At 52.1% G+C, this 20,808-nt stretch overlaps 1 protein-coding gene across 1 annotated transcript in view; it reads left to right on the top strand.

Moving 5' to 3' along the window:
• The first annotated feature begins 717 nt into the window (after window positions 1–717).
• Window positions 718–20,808, top strand: part of LOC127008860 (G1/S-specific cyclin-D2-like) — a 39,299-nt gene continuing 19,208 nt past the window's right edge. The window contains exons 1-3 of the mRNA XM_050881243.1: window positions 718–1,380; window positions 4,319–4,534; window positions 16,940–17,099. Coding sequence (XP_050737200.1) covers window positions 1,174–1,380; window positions 4,319–4,534; window positions 16,940–17,099 — 583 coding nt within the window. The 5' untranslated portion in view covers window positions 718–1,173. The remainder of the gene's footprint in view (window positions 1,381–4,318; window positions 4,535–16,939; window positions 17,100–20,808) is intronic.

The following is a 20,808-nucleotide window of genomic DNA, read 5'->3' as shown; positions in this document are numbered from 1 at the left end:
GTCACTGATACGTTCCGTCTAGGCCGCTGCAGTGGTGGTGGTGCCGCGTTGGGGTCGTCTTCGAGGGGGTCGTGATATCAGCAGCCAGACGGGCACCGCAGGAAATGATATAAAAAAGACACACTCATACATAATTCTCTCTCTCTCTCTCTCTCTTACGCACGCACGCACGCACGCACGTACGCACGCACGTACACGCACACACACACACACACACACACACACACACACACACACACACACACACACACACACACACACACACACACACACACACTTGTCTTTGGGGGTCTTTTTTTTTTTTAGTTTTTCTTCATAATATTTAACGTTTTCATGGCGCTTTGTTCTATATTCTCGTCCTTTGATAGTTTTCTGGTTTGAAGTTGCATATGAAGTTGAAATATAACAAATACCGACTTTGCGAGGAGTCCGCGGCAGAAATGTGATTCATTCAGCGCCCGGGGAGGTGGTGGTGGTGGTGTCGGAGCCTGGGGGGTCAGCAGCCTCCACCAATCTGTGTTTTGTCCTCAATCGTAACCTAATAACAGCTACAAAAATAACAACCTCACAAATGATATTAAATACAAGGTGTCCGTAATGTTACATCAAAACATTGGTAATTAATTTCGGCAGCGGACGCCTCTGCTCCTCGTGGGATGTGTTCCCACGACATCTGGCATCGTGTCGGCCCGAGTATGACGGAGGCAGCTGCCGGGCGGCCAGACCTTCCCTGCCCTCTTCCCAAGGTGGTCAGTGCGTGTTGTGGAGACGAGGAAGTTGGGTGTGTGTTCCTCGCTCTCTGCACGACATAACTTGCCTGTTCTCACGTGTGCACTGGACACTTCTTGGACTCTACTAACCACCAACCCAAGTGCTACCCATTACTTCTGTGTACTACAGACACTCGACTGTTGGCAGTTTATTGCTATTTAAGTGACATTGTGAATTTATTGTGTTCTACTAAGATATTAAGAATTTTTACCACCGTGACAAGTGATACAAGTGCCCGGAGCTCAGATGTGCTGTGACAGTCTGCCGCAAGTGTCGCCTTGTGTGTTGGCTGCGAGCACACACTGAAAAGGACAACACATGTTCTAGAGGAATTCGGCTCCTGCAGAAGCCTTGAACTCGAGGCTAAGCCTAACCCGCCGCTAGTCCCGCACCGTCCTGAAGATGGAGGACTTGTACTGCTCCGAGGCGCCGGCGTGCTCAGAGGGACCCATCGCGCTGCAGGACAACACGCTGCTCGAGGACTCCAGGATTCTAAACAACCTGTTGCAGCTGCAGCCCTTCACCATCCCGCCACAAAACTACTTCAAGCACATACAGAACGACATCCAGCCCTACATGCGGAAGGTCGTCACGAAGTGGATGTTTGATGTGAGTATTAATCGGCAGTAATGTAACATACGTTCTGGAATAACTAATGACAATATGTAGGATTATTTTTTGAGGTTGATTAACTTATAACAATAATCTCGTGTAGAATCTTGCTAAAACTAATTTGAAATGTACTGTATTAATAAGGCATATCTAATTTTGCTCATCGTGCTACAAGAAGCGAGTAAATAGGAAGGAATGCTAACAGGAAAACTTCGCGTCGCATCACCTTACGTAAACACCGAACGCACGTTTTGTAGCTCCTCAGACGTTCAACAAACACAGAGACACCGGGCGTCACGCATTCTGTATTCTTACGTTTTATGATATACGAATTACGGCATGACAAGTTTCGAGGCTGAAACTTTTGCTGGAAACGATTTCAGAGTATGACACGACTCTGAATGTTATGTCACACACACACACACACACACACACACACACACACACACACACACACACACACACACACACACACTTCCAGATGACCCTCTTCGACATGTCCCTCCAAAACTGGGTTAAGTTCCCCAAGCACCACATGTTCAGTGGGTCAGCGGGGCGCCCTCACATTGTCCCCAGACCCTCCTCCCTCGCCCTCTCTCCCTCCCTGCCTCTAGAACTGGTCCCGTCTTCCACCCATTTTTTATCCCCTGCCTCATCCAGCCGATAATACCAGCGGATATTGGTTGTCATTAGAGTACTCCTGCAAGACAGAGCGAGGCGGAGAAAGTGCCCGTCTGGTCCTGCCGCCCATCCCTCTCCGCCCTGACACCCGGCACCCCGCCCCTCGAGGTGGTCAGGAGTGAGGACTGACCCACCTCGCCAGGGGTTGACCACACATTAATTGTCCTCACTCTCCCCAAACCACATCCTGCAAATCCCTCCAACAGCTCCTCAGGGACGACTCGTAACACGTGCGACGCTTGTTAAAAATACGATGGGTAAGAGATGTCAGGGCAGGGAGAGTCTCGGGGTCTCCATGGACGAGGGCAGCACAAAACACGAGGCCTCCCAGATTCCTTTTATCAGCACGTAATGACGCGAAAATAGTAAAATTCTTTTTTCTTCTGATTCGACAAGCAAAGGCCTGGCCGGAGAATCATTCATTTCTAATACAGCCCTTTCTCCTCCGTCCCTCCCCTCCCTCTCCCTACCTTCCTTCCTTCGTTCCTTCCCTGCCCAGCCCAGCCCCGTTCCCTTCCCTCCCCCTCCCCGGCGCCTCGTCCACACCTACACGGCGCCCCTCTGTTCCTCAATACATGTGACAGTCCCAGTATTTGTCAAAGTCCCGGCCGGCGCCTAGGCCTAGAATTACGTAGGCCTATACAATGCACAACTTCCTTCTCTGTGTAACAATGCACGGCTTCCTCCCCTTTCTGGCCGCACACTCCGCTTATGAGAAACGGAATCAGTTAAAATTTTATGGATTCATTTTGACCGGTTTTGTGAAAGGGCCCGGCCGGTGTATTTGGCCTTATGTGGGAGACTGTTGGAGGCACAAAGGCGACTCGGCCCAAGAAGGCAACTGGAACTAATTACTCAACTGAAATCTCCCAAAATCTCCCAAAATATGTTAGCCCAGTCTCAGCCTATAACTTTTTCCTCACCCACCGAATTTTGAATCTCGGGGCCAACGTTCGTGTGGCTGCGTAAGAGGTTGAGCGTGAACGTTCATCTGTTTTATATCACGTAATACTCTAGGGACTCAGACGACCCCTTCCCGACGCACTTCCTCTGTCCTCTTCCCTCCCTCCCATTTCTCCCTCCCTCCCCAGCCTCCTCCTCCTCCTCCTCCTCTAGGCCGCCACTCCTAACTAAACTCCAGAAAAAATAATCACGAGGCAGCCCCTCCCCACTCGCCCTAACGGTTTCTTCGACTATATTGTTTACATCGCGTTTGTTTACGTGCCTCGGCGTGCGTGAGTGTGTGGTCGGCGGGGGCAGGAGAGAGGGCACGCCGGGCTACCTCACCTCACCTCGCACCTTCCCTCATCCTTACGACACACATCGGGAACCTTCACAGTAAAAACACGCCCTGAACTTCCACTTTTTAAATGTCTTAGAAATTTAGGTCATTCCCGTCTTATACGGCGGCCACTACCAACTTGGAGGCGGAAGAAAGAGTCGTAAGCCCGAATAGTGAGAGGCCTGCGGTCATAACACTTGGGTAAAGCGGCCATAAGGGCTGTGGAGGAGGCTGAAGGGCGAGGAGACGTGCATGTGTGGCTGAGGCCTACCCAGGGAGAGGCCGAGTCAGGGAGTCGGCCAGGGCTCCTCGCGTGGTGTCTCCCCGTCAGCCCTCAGACTCAGCTCATCGACGTGAGGTGCTTGAGACGTCTTGAGGGCCCTGAACGGGGGAGCAGCAGCGCTCCTTGAGGACCCCATCACGCTGAGAGGCGATGGGACACGTGAAACCCAACACACTGCGTGGAGGGTCCTGTAAGCATGGGAATCCCTGGCTCTTCCTTCCTCCGCGTATGTCTATTTGTCTCTGAACTGTCTCTAAGGAAGATTATGACACTGCCTCTACTGCTTTGTTCATTTCCAACATCTGAGGGAAGGCAAGGCAGTCACCGGTAGGCAAGAAACACCGGAGGGCTTTCAGCATGACTCTACGTGGAATCCGAGTGGTGGCCCCGGAGGCTGCGGCGGGTCGGCCCTGGGAAAGTTATTATCAGATGTATTTGGTTTCAAATTAAAGCTTTCAGAAGCACCATCTCGTGATCTTACTGACGAGGCGGAAACCGAAAGCATTAAGTCTGAAAATCTTCCGTCGTGCACAATTACACCGTCTTCATTAATGTCCAGTAATTAAAAAAGCTTGTAATAGAATACTAGCCGATGAGAATGAAAGGAAGATGGCATTATAGGTAGGCACATTAGGAGGCAGACCGCCGCCACGCCCCCTGACTGACTTGTCTTCTCGCGGCATCCACAGGTGTGCGAGGAGCAGGCGTGTGAGGAGCAGGTCTTTGCCGTGGCAGCCAACCTCTTCGACAGGTTCCTGTGCGCCTGTGTGGTGCAGAGGACGCAGCTGCAGCTACTCGGCGCAGTGTGTCTCCTGCTGGCGTCCAAACTGCGGCAGTGTCGTCCCCTCTCCGTGGAGCTCCTCGCCTACTACACAGACTACTCCGTCACTCAACAGGAGATCAGGGTGAGTACGGCAGACACGTTCACTGTAGACACACAAACAGTCGCGTCTTGCAGTAACCACACCCTCATCACCTCATCATCACCTTCATCTTACTGTGACCTTCAGAGTACCTCCTCACCTCAGGCTGTAGTGCAAGACGCTATCTGTTTGTGTGGCTCTCTTAATCTCGGGGCCATAAATGTTACGAGTCCTGTGGCAAGTAGGTGGGTGGGCGGGGAACACAGAACAGAGGGCCGCGCGTCATCGCTCTCACTAACAATCCTTATCGTCCTCGCCTCGGCCTAGAATTGGGCTGAGGCTGTAGCGTAGGCCTAACAAAGCCCCAGCCCACCCTGCCCCGGATGCCCTCAGTCCACAGCCCAGGATAAGGTCTCTTCCCCTGGGGCTCTCTGCCTCTTGAACTTGTTGGTGCTTCTCCGGGCCCCGATACAGGAGTTGCCTCTAATGAAATGTATGTTTTCACTGTCTGCTGGGGGGAGATAAAGAGATAGGAGAAAGGGAAGGTGAGAGGGAGGGAGAAGGGGAGGTGAGGAGGCCTATACCCCGGCCGTCCATGGGAACTTTTGAGATTTTAGAAAGGAGCTTAACCACACAGCCCATTTTTTCCCCTTCGGTTCGGTTTGACTTTGGATTTTTTTCTGTTTGTTTTGTTTGAGTCGGGAATGTCATACTTTTTTGTCATATCCAGTCAAAGGCCTACTAAGAAGAATAAAGGGATGGGCTCGATTAGTGATTCTTTTGACAATACTTCCATTCTCTTTGACGTGAGGGAGGTAGGGAGAGAGGGAGAAAGTAAGGAAAGAGAATAGAAGGAAAAAAAGCATCGTGGGAGGAGAAGGAGGAGGAGGAGGATGACTCAGTGCAATTATAGCAGAATAACAAACACACACAAAAACACACAACTCATCACGCCTTACGAATGCCAATGAAAAACTAAAAAAAGGTCACATTCTTAAGCATTCCGGGGTCCAAGTACACATATCTAACAAGGCTTTCTTATACAGGAGTTTTGGGGCATTCCAGGGGTAGTTTAACGACCCTGATGGTAGTTTAACCCTTCCGCACATGAACCTAAAATAAACAACTCATTAGAACACGATTAATCTCCTTTTTGGCCTCTGGAAATAGTTGATGACATGAGGGGCGGAAGAGTTTAAGAATACCAAGCTAATTGTCACACGCTACCTCTACTCTTTCCTCTCTAACACTGACTCCACGGGGCTCTCTGTATTGGGTTACCGCCTGCACCGCCGTCAACTGGTGAGTCCCAAGGCGTAACACGATCGTCACAGCCCCGGCGGCGATGACTCCTCCCGCGAGAGACAGAGGAAGGTGCACAAGGGGCCGTGAGAGCCTTGAGAAGTAGGAGGAGGAAAGGGGGACAAGGGAGGGAGGGAGAGGTGTGTGGGTAAGTAAGAGAAAGGGAAGGAAGGGGTCGTATACTTTTTTTCCTACTTCCAGGGAGGGGGAGGAGGGGGGCGATAGGTCTCCTTGGGGTTGTAAAGGCTGTCATCGTGGCACCCAAGAAGGAAGGACTGGTGGTGGTGGTGGTGAAGAGTATTTTTCCCGGGCATGATGGATCCGCCTGGTGCATGGGTGGGAGGGAGAGGAAATGCGGAACACCATGACTAAACGGCTTAAATAGTTGACCCAATACTGACAGAGAGGAGGGAAGAGGAGGGGTATGGATGACCTGATGCTGAGAGGGTGATGGGGAGGGGAGAAGAGGGGATAAAGTGAGGGAGGAAGGGAAGGGAAGAGAAAGGAAGAGGGATTAGTTTTGTTATTTACCCGATACGAAGACACACTGGGAGGGGTCTGGGAGGGCCTGGCGGTCTCACAGAAGCACGAGGAGAGAGAGAGAGAGACAAACACACAAACACGAGGGAGGGAGAGAGAGAGGAGGGACAAACAGACGAAGGGATATTTAGATGCTTATGTATAGCGACGGTAATTTAGGACTCACACACACACACACACACACACATACACAGCCATTCATGTCCTTGCTCATTGTCTATACGCTCATAAATCAATACACATACACACACACACACACACATACATACATACATCTTCCATTCCCTACCACGCCCCCTACCCTTTTCCTTCCTTCCCCTTTCCTCCCCTTCACCCCGCTATCACAAGGCCGTGCGAGGGTTTCTTTCCGACGCTCACACTGCCTCAAAACAAAAAAAATCCCTTTCTTATGGTGCAAAAAAACAGGGGTGAGTGTCTAGGCCTATACCGACCCCAAGTGATTTTTTTTTCCTGCGCTTTCACGGCCGCGGAGGGCAAGGCGGTGCTATCGGGCAGTAAAATCAGCAACTTTATGGCGGCTTAAGCATGACGGCGGAAACAACACAGGCAGAGGAGCTGGAGGGCTGGAAGGCGGCCGAGGGTTGGTTTCCCGCTCACACGCCATCGCTGGAAGGGGATATATGGCCCACCTTGGGATTTCATGGTATATTTTGTGGCTGCACTTGGGGCCATAGCGAGGTGGATGGTGGTGGTGGGATGCTTGAGAAGGGAGGGAATGGGAGGGAGTCTGGAGGCGCAGGTGGAAGGAACGGGACCTGTTGGCAACCTCCCTTCACCTCCTCTATCTTAGCTCGGTTCTCTCAGACGCTACCGACTCTGATATCAATTATTTCAAAGGGCCAAATAGGAGATAAAATCAGTTATCATGAGTGTTTTTAATAGTTCATGGTGTAGATGCCTTGTCAAACTCCCACCAGGGTCATGAAACTACCCTTAGAGAGGCCTATCTATATCTCCTAGGAAAGCCCCAATGTGTGTGTGCTTGTGCGAGGAAATGTTTATAAATATGACTTGGTGCCTTCATATGCTCTTCTGCAGGTGGATGGCAGCAGGTGGAGTAGGTTGGAGTAGAGTGGTTCCAGTGGTCTAGGTGGAGGTGATGGGAAATGATGGGGCGTCTACCTTAGCCTCTCTCTTTCTCCATACACTACAGGTGGTTGGCCAGGTGAAGGGGGAAGTGATGGGCCAGTCCTAATGAGCCTCCCCGCCATTACACCTACACTCCGCCGTGCCACGTGACATCCATTAATTTACGTACGGCCGCGTAGTTAATTAACAACCCTATTATTACCGCCGCCAAGGTGTTCGGGCCAGACGGGACGGGATACACCTTTTGGGGCAGAGTCTGGGCACATACGTCTTCCTTCCTTCCCTCCAACCTCGCACCGTCTGTTTAGCCTTCCTCTGCCTCGCCTCCCACCACGCGGTCAGGCCTTCGTCAGCTTTCTGTAGGCGTTTAGAGGGAGATAAAGGCCCACATATTAAACAGTTCGGCTTTCGTAGGAGTTGTGAGGCTTTGCAGGGGTAGTTTTTGACCCTGGTGGGAGTTTGACAACGCCTCTATACCGTGAACACTAAAAACACATTCATGAGAACGCATTTTGACTCTATTTTGGCAAGAAATGATTGATGTGAGACTTTGCAGGGGTGGTTTTTTTTTATCCTGGTGGGAGTTTGACAAGGCTTCTGTACTGTGAACTTAAAGGCACTCATGAGAACGCATTTTACATCTTTTTTGGCATGTAGAAATAGCTGATTTGAGAGACGGTAGGGTTTAAGAGTACCGGTCAAAGAGAGAGAGGGAGAGGCTGTGCAGGCATGAGCAGGCAGGGGAGGGGGCAGCGGCGTGGCGTGTGGTGGAGCTCCATAAGTCACGGATCTGTTACATCGGCACGTGGCGGCGGAGTAATTGTTTCAGCCTCATCACCCTCCCTTACCACCCCTCTACCCTTACACCCACGGATCCCGCAACAATATGATTCTTACACTGCCCTTTCGTCTCCTTCCTCTCCCGCCTGTCACATTTCCAGCGCCTAACCTTATGCCTGAAAGGGTTAGTTGAGGCTTTCCGCTTCCCTCCAAAACAAAAGTTGCGACATATCGTAATTTTCACCGGGGCAATGTCGGCACGTGTGTATCGACCGTGCTGGTGGCTGTACAACAATGCCTCCAGTGGCTGCCGCGCGCCAAATAACACTACACGGGAACAATATTGATTACGGATACGTCGACGCAGCGAGTGTTTTTTTTGTGTGTGTGTGCGTGTGTAGACATTTCCCTTCTTCCGCCTTATCATGCCTTTACTCTGTGTGTGTGTGTGTGTGTGTGTGTGTGTGTGTGTGTGTGTGTGTGTGTGTGTGTGTGTGTTTAGATCATCCGAAGAAAGATTTGGAGCCAATTCTCAGATCGCGCGGGAAAACTCTACTGCCAAAGAGGGGATCGGGGGTCAGGGGGAGGGTGTCGGGGAGTCGGGAGAAAGGGGAGAGGCCAGACTAAGGGGGGCGTAGAGGGTAATTTCGAAGGCACAGACGAAAGTTTACCGCGGCGCTTTCACGGTAATTTAGCGCTTAAAACTTTACAGATAATACAGACACGCGTAATGATAGTAATAGTAGTAGTGGTAGTAGTAGTAGTAGTGGTAGTAGTAGTAGTAGTAGTAGGAGTAGCACAACTAATCTTCCTTTCATCCCTTTGTCTTTTCCTTCCTCTCCTTCCCTTTACCTCCACTCCACATCCTTCCTCTCCTTCCCTTTTCCTTGATTCTTCCTCTTCTTTCCTTTCCCTACCCTCCACTCTTCCCTCTCCTTCCCCTTATCTCCATTCCGCATCCCTCTTTTTCCCTTTTCCTTTTTTTCTTCCTCTCCTTTCCTGTTCTCTCCTCTTCCTACCCTCCATCCTCCCTACCTTCCCCTCCTGCATCCCCCACATAATAACAAGACTCCATCACGGGCGTAGATCACCGCGTCTCCTTCCTTCTGGCGGCTGGCACTTCCCTTCTCTGGTTTTAGGAGCCGAGGGTCACCAGGTCTCCATCAGGTCGTTCCCAGGTCAGAGGCTCCTTCCCGCCTGACACCTGATATGATAACGCCATACGAGACACAGCACATTGTTTCCCCTGAGCCTCCATCCCTCCTTCCTACCCTCCTTCCTTCCTCTCCATCTTTCCTTCGGCTCCTCAGTGGCCAGGCAGAGGAGGTGGGGAAAGAAAAGGAAAGGGAAGTGGGGAGAAAGGAGGGAGCGAGGAAAGGAAAGACGGGAAGGGGACCACAGAGGGACAGGAAAGGAGAGCAGCGGGATTATGAGGAACAATGTCTGCAGGTTGGGTCAGCTTACTTAACGTCTGCGAGGAATCCCAGATAATTTAGTTTGTGGAATGCCCGGGCTAGGAAGGGAAGGCCGTGCTGGCGGGGCGGGGCGGGGCGGGGCCGGATGTGCTGCCATAACGCCTAAAACACGTCCCACCGCCGTGACCAGTGACCCTTGAGGGAGACTAACGCCGCCCTGGGTCGGGTCAGCCCCGGTATGCCTAAACTACTACTGTAACTGACACTTGTGATTTCCGGCAGCGAGGGGACGGGGCGGGGGCTCGGGTGGGCCTCGGGGTGGGTGGGAGGTTGGCCTATGGGTGGGTCGAAGGGTGTGACAGAAGCGCCGCCGCCCTCATTTGCCCCTCCTCTTATTTCCCCTCGTTCCCAGCAGAAAAAAATGAACTTCATGTGATTAATAGTAAAATCTTAAAATTATCGACATATTTACGTTTACATATCATCAATCGACTCCAACTTTTCCTCTTACAATTATTTCCGCTCCATCATGTTCCCTTTCGAGCGGAGATTGTCGAGACGAGCGGGAGACAGGTGAGGGGGGCGGGGGGAGTGGGGGGGGTTAGAGGTAGGGGAGGCGAAGGGTGTGGAAAGGGCGACTGTAGAGGGGCTCTTTCGGTCAGGGCGGCAGTGGTGGGCGTATACCTGGCAATTATATCACCTTGGGCTCTGGATTCGGCGCCGGAAGGTAGTAATTTATTGTATTCTACCTTCTGATAATTGATTGTGGTCTCAAGGCTCCCGATGACGGTGCAACCATCGCCCCAATCACCTGTATTGATCTACCTGGCCGCCCTACACCGCCAGCACGTGTCTGGGTGAATAAGAGTGTATAGTCACACCTGTTCGGCGCCACACGTTTGCCCCACATCTGCATTACCCGCCACACCTGTCCACGTGATATTCGCAAGCATCAGACTCATTTATTCGCCCGACAAGTGTTCCGCCAGACGTCATCCCACATGTGTGACCCTGAACTGCCCTAACGCTCGCCGGCGCCGTCATTACACACACTATTACGTCTCGCCCATCTGCGAACCCGCCATATAAACTATCCTCGGGGACTGAGAACGAGGCGACATTAATACACTTACAAAATCGATACTTATAAAATGAATCGTCTCCTCGCAGTCGTTGTAGAAACCCTCATGGATTTTGGCGGTTTCTCTTGCTCTTCCTTCCTTACAAACCCTCGTCGGCAGTAGCAAAGGCGGCAGGGCGTTGTGTGTGTGTGTGTGTGTGTGTGTGTGTGTGTGTGTGTGTGTGTGTGTGTGTGTGTGTGTGTGTGTGTGTGTACGCGGGGCCTCAGTGTATGCCTCCCCCGATGGGTAATGGACGGGGCAGCGCGGGATTATAGGGTGATGGGGAGGCTGGGTGACAATGGCAGCAACTCACCCTATCCATCATATGAGGGACGGCTGGGCCACCACTCCCTGTCTCCCCGCCTACGTGTGTGTGTGTGTGTGTGTGTGTGTGTGTGTGTGTGTGTGTGTGTGAGTGTGCGTGTGTATGTGTTTAAAAAGTTTCCCCAGTCCAATGTTTTCTTATGGAGTTCTTCCCCTTAAAACGCTCTATATATGCTTGGTTCCTTGTCACGTAAGCACCCAAAAGCAGTCCTCGCCTCGACCCACTCACGACACGTAAACATGATTGATCCGCTCCTCCCGAGGCCCCTAAATTTTCTTAAGGGAAACTCATCCATTTGTGGAGTGTCGCCGCGTCGTGTACAATGTGGTTTCCCCGCCTGGCCGTACGAGGAGCAGCCGCAGGGAAGGACACGCAGTCATCTGTAAACTCAATAGCAGTGAACCGCACCAGGAAGTGGCCGATTGATTGAAAATTCACTTCTTGCGAGTCGATTCCAAAGAAAAGCTTATTGTGGCATAATTTTGAGTCCGGGTGACCGCAGAGACGGCAAATTTGTCCTCCCAGCGGTTAGATAGACAAGAACCAAATCCCTCACGGCCCCTCCTTCCTCCCTTCCCTTGTGTGTGTATGGCAGCGGCCGCGGCTTGGCTCTGCAATTCACGTAATGTTAACTAATGGGACTTGTGTTTGCCCATGTGTGAGATTGCAGATGCTTTTTCCCGCTCAGGGCTTTGGAGCAGCTCACCTGGAAAATCCAAGTGGTGGCCTGAATGACGGTGCACTAATAAGTGTACTCACGGCCCGGCGCCACCACCACCACCAGGCCCGTCGGCGCCCCATCTGCTGGCGCTCAAAGCCGCCGCTGTGATGCGTCACACACTAAGGCAATGACAAATGAATCTCGTCTCATCTTACAGTATTGATTAATCTCACTATTATTTGTTCTTGGGTTGTTGGCGTGGCATCACTGTTCCTCTTCCATCACTTCTCATCCCTCCACCTCGCTCCTCCACCCTGACCCACTTTCCGTACTCACACGGAATCCACAACCCGTTCCCGGCGTGAGACTGCGGGTCATGGGTCAGGAGTCGCTGTTTCGGGAAGTTCGGCCGAGCGTCAAATGGACCAGTAAACGCCTCATCTGTGCCGTCCTCTCAACCTTTCTGTGACACGCCACTCACGCTCTCCCGCTCCATCTGTGACTCACCGTCTTGTCTCATTCAACATGCAGCGTCGGCTCTCCAGACCCGTCCGTCAGGTTCCTTGTCTGATCGAGCCTGACGGAGTAATGTAAATGATTGCCTGATTCCCTCCGTTCATCTTCGGGGCGAGGAGCATCGAGGAGGCATTTGGTATGGGCATCATGGGCGCCACTTTTCTTCCTTTCCTCCCGAGCGTTTATCATATCAGTCTCTCGGGTCGGAGGCCTGAGTAATGTTTGCCATCAGCGCGACTCCCGGAGCGAGGCAATCACCCTAAGACGCTAGGGTCGGCGCATCAAAGGCCCGTCGGGAACCCAAACAATACGGCATCGATCACATTGCCCCGACGCTTCATTTCTCTCTTTCAGACGCGCTGCACCACGCCTGCCTCGCCGCGCCAGTTTGTCATTGCTAAACTGCCTCTAGAACGGAAGGTGGTTTGCAATTATCAAGTGCTAGTTACCTCGAAGCGACGTTTGAACACATAAAACACTAGGCGGTATAAGATGTGGCTATAAATCTAACCACCACCACTATTACCACCACCACAACCTACATAAGAGCCCAGAGAGGTGGTTGGAGGTAAAGGGGAATGTAACTCTCCTCACCTCAGCTCCCCCTCCCTCCCCCCGTGTTTGCATTTCACATGAGGCTCCTTTTTAGCCCTGTTTGGTGACACTTCCAAATACGATTGACACCTGTGGCCGTACACTTTCACCTGTGTGGGTAACTCGTTAACGGGAGGCGGCCCTTTGTGTGTGTGTGTGTGTGTGTGTGTGTGTGTGTGTGTGTGTGTGTGTGTGTGGTCCGCTATCATTTTTCATATGGGTACGTTTGACACACACACACACACACACACACACACACACACACACACACCTGTGCTTGCCCCTCAAGAGTTGAGTCAGCGACGAACCCAAAATGACGCAACGTGAAGGAGAAGAAAAAAGGAAAGAGGGAGAGGAGGAGGAGGAGGAAGAGGAGCGGGAAGAGAGAATAGGAGGGTAAAGGGGAGGGAGGCATGGAAGAAGGAAGAGTAGGGAGAGGGTAAAGGAGGGGACGACACTAGAGGGAGAGAGGAGGGGAGGGAGAGTGGGAGAGGGGGGAGAGGGTGGCCCACATCCTGGTTGACATTACCTCTTTATGGCAGTAGAGCGGGAGGCGCCGAGCTGACAGAAAAGTCTAAATAATGCTCTACCAGGAAACTCAGCTCTTACATATACCCCTTGTCTTACATCTTTTACTTATGAGCGTCTGTAAAAGCTCTTTATCCACTATTTTTCTTCACTTAACTCCTTCATTTTGAGGTAACCTAGTCGGTGTCGTTCCACAAGCGGTGTTTTGGCTCCCCTCTCAGGCCTGGCAACCTCCGAGGCGGTGCTAAGTAACCAAGATGCCCAAGTCATCTTTCCTCATTACCACCGTCATTTTTTGTCCAGCGCACCACTGCCCCTGTACGCTTTATCTTGCCATGTTGCTCGCGTACGGCCGCAGATGCCCTTATCGCCCTGAGAATGGCCTGTCGTGGTAGTGGCTGGGGTGTGGTGTGGCCCTGTCCCCTGCGCAGGCCCCCACCGCCGCCTCCTGACATTCACCCTTCCGGCCCAAGACCTTTACCTCGGAGAACAGGCTGTGGCTTTCCTCCATTGTCTCCGGCCAATCATACAATCGGGGTAACCAGGTCTTCCGCTCGTCTCTTTGCACCCCCTCCTCCTCCCCCCCCCGCCTCCTGGTTACACTTCAAATCACATTTTGTACACGTGTAGTTACCCTTCCTTCCTTCCTTCCTGTCCTCTGTTTCCCCTTCAGGCCAGTTCCTCGACCCCGCCGCCGCCGCCCGGAGCGAGGTAGAGGGGAAGGAATGAGTGGCTCTTTCTGTGCCAGTTTACTCATGTCCAATCGGTAGCTCCTCCATGTTTACCTTCTATAAGTTAGTAAGGGTTGCCCGGTGTTTAGGAGCGGCGAGGCTTAGAATTGTGTTTGGAGAGTAAGGGGAGCCTGCGTCGGCGCCTCCTCTTCCTCGTTTCTGGCTCAGCTGGGGCGTGAAGGTCACCTGCGCATCCCCTTCAGCTGTTGTGGTGAATGGGGATCCTGAGTAGCCGGGGAGGCCTGTTGTGAGGAGGGCCACTTAAGAAAGAGGCGCGGCGGTCACTGCAGGCTCGTGGGCACTGCAGGAGAGGTTACAAGAGGCTGGACAGACCCTTCCCGCCCCTCGCTGCGACCACTTAGCGCAGCCTCGACACATCTGCTCCCACACCCTCATCCAAACAAGCCTCCTCTTCCTTCCTCTTCTTCTCTCTTCTGCTAATTTAACCCTTCCTGAGGACGACCGAGAGCTGTGTGTGTGTTTATCCGCTTCGTTACGCAAATGTTTTCCGTTTGCTCGCCTTCCAGTCCTCTAAAACACGGGAGGAATCGGGTGACAGGCTGACAGTCCTGCCTCTACGGCCTGGCCTCATCACGACCATTAATCCTCATGAAGGGTTCTCTCATTACGTTGATTAAATGTCGAAGTCTGGTAAACGTTCCTGATGACTATACCAACTGATACATAATTATGATAACGATATATTGATGGTGCGATCCAGGCCCCTTCCTTGTCCTATCCCGCCCTTTCTCTGTCAACCCAAACCGCCCCCTTCACCATCCTGCCAGCCCTCCTGTGACTCCCTACCGCCCCCTGTCCTTGTATCAGCCGTTCCCAGCATCTCATGTCAACCCGGGACGCCAGATGCCCAGCTCGCTCCCGAAACACGAGAATGGTGTCCCGTTCGACATTATTCAGAACACTGGACGATCTTCTTAAGCTGAGATTTCATTCGGAACTTGACCTCGTTTTTCCGACAAGCCTTCGCGTGTTTCCTACCCTGCTGGTGGTAACGTGAGGCGGCCCCGTGGCTCTCCTCTCACCCCCTCCTCTCCCCCGCTGGTCTGACCTATCTGCCGGGATCTTGACCTGATACGTCTTCTATTGTGGGTAACATGACCTAATCTCCGTGAACCCGAAACGCGCCGCTTAATATCGAGGTCATTAGTAACACGCTGGGCTGGGTGGGTGGTGGAGGTCAAGGCGTGTGACTGTGTGTGCATGAAGGGAAAGGTCACGGGGTCACTATTTCTGTTCTCGCATGATGTTTTGAAGTTTCTGAAAGGCTAAAGGTATAACTGTACTATTTTACTTTCTTCTCACCGATGGAATAACAAGATAAATAATGCTAATACGTTTCCCGTCTAAAGGCGATTCATCTTCACTGTGGGACACCTTTTTGTGGGGCACTAATAAGACGCCGAAACAAACAATATTAACGAGTTTCCGGCCAGCGAACATAATTTATTTACGCTCGCTTTAATTAGACAAATCCGAAAAACACCAGCCGACAACCTCCTCGTGACCTGACTTGCCCCGTGGAGCGAGTGACCCGAGGAGTGGTGGTGGCAGCTGTCTGTATAACTCGACCCCCTCAGAGTCTATACCGTGGCAATATTTGTTTACAATTACCATGCGCGTCTTTCAGCGGCCGAGGGTTGTTGGGCTAAGACAGCAAAGACTCCCAAGGCTTAGAAAAGGTGTAGTTATTCTTAGTGTCGGCTCATCGGTGTTAAGGAGGTGTTGTTGTGGCGGCGGCAATGATCTTTAAGGAGAATGGAATTTAATGAGTATAAATGAATGAGTGGGTTGTGTCCCTGACCTGTGTCCGCGGTGCCGAAGGTATAATTATCGCCAGGCCCCCTGACCGCCTCGTCCCCGCACGGGTCCTGGCGGCATCTGTCTGGACTCGCCAAAACGAGTTATTAGCGAACGGTGTTGTGGACGTCGGCACTTCCCGGCTCGTGAAAAAGCAGTAATGATAAACTTAACTACCTTCTTATCTGCCGACGCTCCGATGGCCGGCGATACAAGGGAGGACTATGGGCTTTTTTTTCTCATGATGCGCGGGGCAACTGGTACTCTGGCTCCTCTTGTGAAGGGCCGAGTGTGTGTTACCCTCGAGTACTCCACGCGGCCCTTCTGCCTCTTATTTCCTTTTTAACAAAGAGTCCGATTCACTTTTTTTTTCTATCTCCGCTTCATCTTTGCTCTTCTAAGCCTTTCACCTCTCTACCTTCCCGGCTTCCCCTTCGGTCGCTTTTATTTTCCTAAACGGCAAAATTGCTACCTGTGCGGCACATAATCATAACCCGTCATAGGTTGATTGTAGTAGAGGGCGTGCGGCGCAGGTGGTCCCCTCGGGGCAAGAAAAGGAAGAGGGTTTCCCCGGCCCGCCCTCTCCTCCTCCTCCTAGTCCTCCTCCTCCTCCGTCGTCGCCTCAGTTGTCCTACTCCGAGGCTCCTGCTCTTAGGCCTAACGCGCTCCCCTCACACTATAGGGTCTCCAGGACACTACTGACCCACATTCATTTTTTATCTCCCTCGCCGGGGCGGAAGCAAGCAGAGGTGAATGGAGGTGAAGCCGCCGGTGCCACTGTGTCACTGTCGCTGTGTTTGGGCCACATGGAAGGCCCTTTGACGGATAATTTGAGATGGGCGTGGCGGCTGCATTGTGGCCGCCGTGTTCCCCGCTAAGAGCTGACGAGAACTTCCGCATCCAGCCCCCATTACTTTATCGGAAGCATCGAAATACACTATAATTATTTTTTACGTCATGTTTTTTTTCCTCTCTCCCTCATGCGTTTTTTCTTCTTCCTCCACAGAGTTGGGAGCTTTTGCTCGTCTCGAAGCTGGGCTGGGACTTGGCGCCCATCACTGCCTTCGATTTCGTTGATCACCTCCTGTGCAGAGTTCCTTTCATCGGTTGTGACCCCGCCATCGCCAGGAAACACGCCACCACCTTCCTCGCCGTGGCCGTCACCGGTGAGTACACGCTTCACTTCAGTCACGGAGCGAGAGATGAGAGGACGAATGCAAGTGACGTGTGAATGAGCTGATAAGTGCACAAGCAAATGTACGTCGTTGTAGTGGAGGTTTATCTACTTGTGGTGGTAAATCAATGTGGGTGTGTTAATCTACTCATCACATTATTCACTCAGGAAAAGGTGAGTGAGAGGATAAATAGGTGTCACATGAAAGAGCTGATAAGTGCGTAGGTTAATATATGTCCCTGTAGCGGAGGTTTATCTACGTGGCTATAGTAAATCAATGTGGGTGAGTGTGTCGGCGCTCAGTATCAGAGGAGTGGATGGATAGCGACAGTTATCGTGTTATTCTGGCCGGTGCGCCACTGTTCGCTGTCAACACTCGGCGACACCGCTGATAAACAAAGCGAGCCGCAGCTGCCGCCGTGAGCTTATCTGCCTGTTTTGTCACGGGTCCATTTTATTGTCCACATATATTATTAGGCAATGCTCATTATGACCAAAAAATCCCCTCTCGCGCACGTGGGTCCTTTCATCCGAGGACGGGTGCGGGGTGACCACTGAGGGGTTGTGAGGGGCGGGGGGGTGAGGGTATTGTCCAGGTCTGTGGCTGTGGCTGTGGCTCTCCCCGCCGCTGTCTGTCTTGTTAATCTTCGCCGCCTGTGTGTTTACCTATATTACGTCCTCAGTTCCGGCGAGTTAGCTCATTACTTATATCATTAGCGAGGTTACAGTTGCATAAAGTTTTAATGCTACTGCGCGGCGCCACCGGCCCGAACGAATTGTCAGACCCTTCCGATCGATCGACCAATGGGCGACGCGCCTGCGACATGTGTGTGTGCCGCTGAGGGTCCCCCGTTTACGAGTACAGTCCAGGACTACAACGTCATCTACATTAAATACAACATACAGCACAGCGGCGTAATCCCTGATTGTATAGAGGGAGGCAGGGGCGTCCTAAACAAATATATATTTCGCTCCGATGTTAAAGTATACTACATGTAGGCACCCGCCTCCTGGCGCGTTCCACCGACCAATGAGCGCGCGGGACGCTCCAGCTGGCACCCGCCGCCAGCCAACCAGCGCGCGAGGAGCCCAACAGATGGGCTTGAATACAACCTATCAAAACTGGCTGGAGCCCCATACAAGTTTTACTGGCGGCTGGTGTATTTTATATGGGACAAATGCACTTCCAGCTTGTAGTTGATTGCACGATAATAACCATTATCGCCGAGCACGTCTGGCTGGAGCGAACATGTTCACGCTCGCTGCCCCGGGGACGAGACCGGCCTAGACGTGCCTGGGAGCCGCCTCACTGTGAGGGATGACCCGCGGCAGATGCGGGCTGTGTACCCTCAAGTGTAGGCCAATTCCCTGTGTATTCAGAGGTATTGGTGGGTGACGGAGACTGCTAGTCGGGACACCTGAACTTCAGAAGCGTGCAGCTCCCCCTGACAGCCTCCTGCCGTAGGATGGGTGTCAGGTTACGCTCGCCCGGCCTCCTCCATTAACTCGTGTTAGCATAGTAAAGTAGCCTCGCTCTGACACACTTACATAGGCGCCCACACGCATCCGAGCTCAGAGCGGAGACAAAAAATGTTGTAATAGAGATATCAAGGTTTCATAAGCTGACCATATGCAGGAGGCTGGACAGCCGGGGCGATGAGGGTGCAATGCCGTGGACCCTAACGTTATTCAGCACTATGAGAGTCCGAGGTAGACCTACACAGGCCTCTCCACGCTGTCACACCCAAACACAGACACAAACGTTCAATTCCACGACCCACAACAGGCCAGAACGCCCCGCCGGCCAGGGAAGGAGAATGACAAGTGATCTGACATACGTGACAAATATGCTCTCTTCACCGCGGCTCTCGGCCCTTGACGAATGCAATTACATCTTCTTGTATGAGGCTCTGAGAAGCCTCTGGCCTCGGCCCCTTACCATTAGGGAAGAGAAGAAAAAATACCCGCTTTGTGTAAATAAATGCAGGTTAAAAGGCAAAAAACTACATTAGAAGACAATTTGTTCGGCTTGACAGCGGGGCCGCCGGGAAGGGGACGAGAAGAATGAGGCGTCCCGGACGACAATGCACACTGTAATGTTGGGTTGTGGTGCTGACCTTAAGAGACGGCGCTGCTGCTGCCGCTGACGTCCTCGCGGGAGGCCCCGGTGCCATTCTTGATCAGCGAAGTAGTAACCCGGAAGGAAGAAAATGTATCACTTCATGTCGTAACACATTTGATCTTTTATTGTTAACGCCTGACAAAGGAGAGCTACGTTGGTGCTCGCCTGGCAGTACAATGTATCCCTTCAATCTGTTATGCTGCCAGAGCTGTGCTGGCGAGACAGAGGGCCGGGGATTATGCGCACGTTTCCAGGGAGTGGCGAGGGGATGCAGGTATCACGGACAGGGATTTAAAACTAGCTACATAAAAACTCTGAAAGCACTAGAGATTCTTTCCTTTTTCCCCGAGGGCCCGGCAGCCAGCCAGCGCTCCCTTGTCTGCACAGTTTTGGGGAAAATCCCTCCCGGACGAGGCGATAAACAGGCGATCTGGGTGGATTTTCTCATTGGTTGGAGTCCCTCAGTCCTTTTACAGCGGGATGATCTTATTTCTTTTTTGGCCGTATTTTTTTTATTTCCCGGGGAGGGCTGGGCGGGATCAGCTGGGTTGTGGGCCGGGCCTTAAGAGCGTATTTGTATTCTCATCCAAAAGTAAACTACCTTTTTCTCCTTGTTCCGCAGGATAATTCACCCCCTCAGCACCCGAAACGTGGCCTATAGAAATTCTTGCAATCCGGCCTTTTCTTTGTCCAACTTTTTATCACCTCTCCCCTTTCTCCTCCGTTTAGCCTTGCTCCTCCTTCGCCTTCTTTTTTTCCCTTGCATCTCTCCAAAGGGTCATCGTTTATTTAGCCCCCGGGGTTTGGACTGCACCATTCGGCAATTAGCATGTGAATATATCAGGCATCTAGGGTTCGTTTTTAGCATTCTGTCGGCCCATACTTGAGCAGGCCAAGTGTAGGCCGATATAATGTGCGGTGGGCCAGCCTGTACCATTATCTAGGCTTCCTCTCTCACTTCACCGCCGCCGCTGGAAAATCCTCCGAACAGTTATTGCTGAGTAAACCGGGAGGAGGGAAGGAGGAGGAGGCGGGGGGAGGGGGAGAGAAGAAGAGGTGAGGGGGTTGAGGGAGAAGAAAAAGATGAGGATAAGGTCGATGAGGACGAAGAGGACGAATACGGGACGAACGAAGTACATTACTGATATACTTCTGATATCATTTGTGAGCTTCGCCTTACTGTCTGATGCCCTTATTTTTTGCTGTCCTTATCCTTTATCAGTCTTTAGAAATCGTGCGGCTCTGGCAACACTGCGCCTCATTCCTACTACTCCTATTTTTTTGTCACCTTCAATACGCCCGGCCACATATGGTACAGATCTTTTCCTTATTTATTTTTTTAGGCTTGCGACGTACTATAGTTAAGATTAGCATGGTCAGTTAACACGTCCAGCTGCCATAACCATCACCGGGGCCGCTGCGTGTCCTAAACAAATTGAGAGCGACGCCCCAAACGGGATTAGCATAGAGCCTGCGTCGGGTGTGTCGCGGCGGCCGTGTTGGTGGTGGTGTTGGTGTCGTCCGCCGTTCTGTCTTCCCGGGGTTTGCTTCCCACCACCTAATGGCCGTGTCACCCGCG

Source organism: Eriocheir sinensis, chromosome 39 (genome assembly GCF_024679095.1).
Source record: "Eriocheir sinensis breed Jianghai 21 chromosome 39, ASM2467909v1, whole genome shotgun sequence".
In the NCBI taxonomy this organism is placed as follows: Eukaryota; Metazoa; Arthropoda; class Malacostraca; order Decapoda; family Varunidae; genus Eriocheir; species Eriocheir sinensis.
This window is presented reverse-complemented; position numbering and strand designations above follow the sequence as displayed.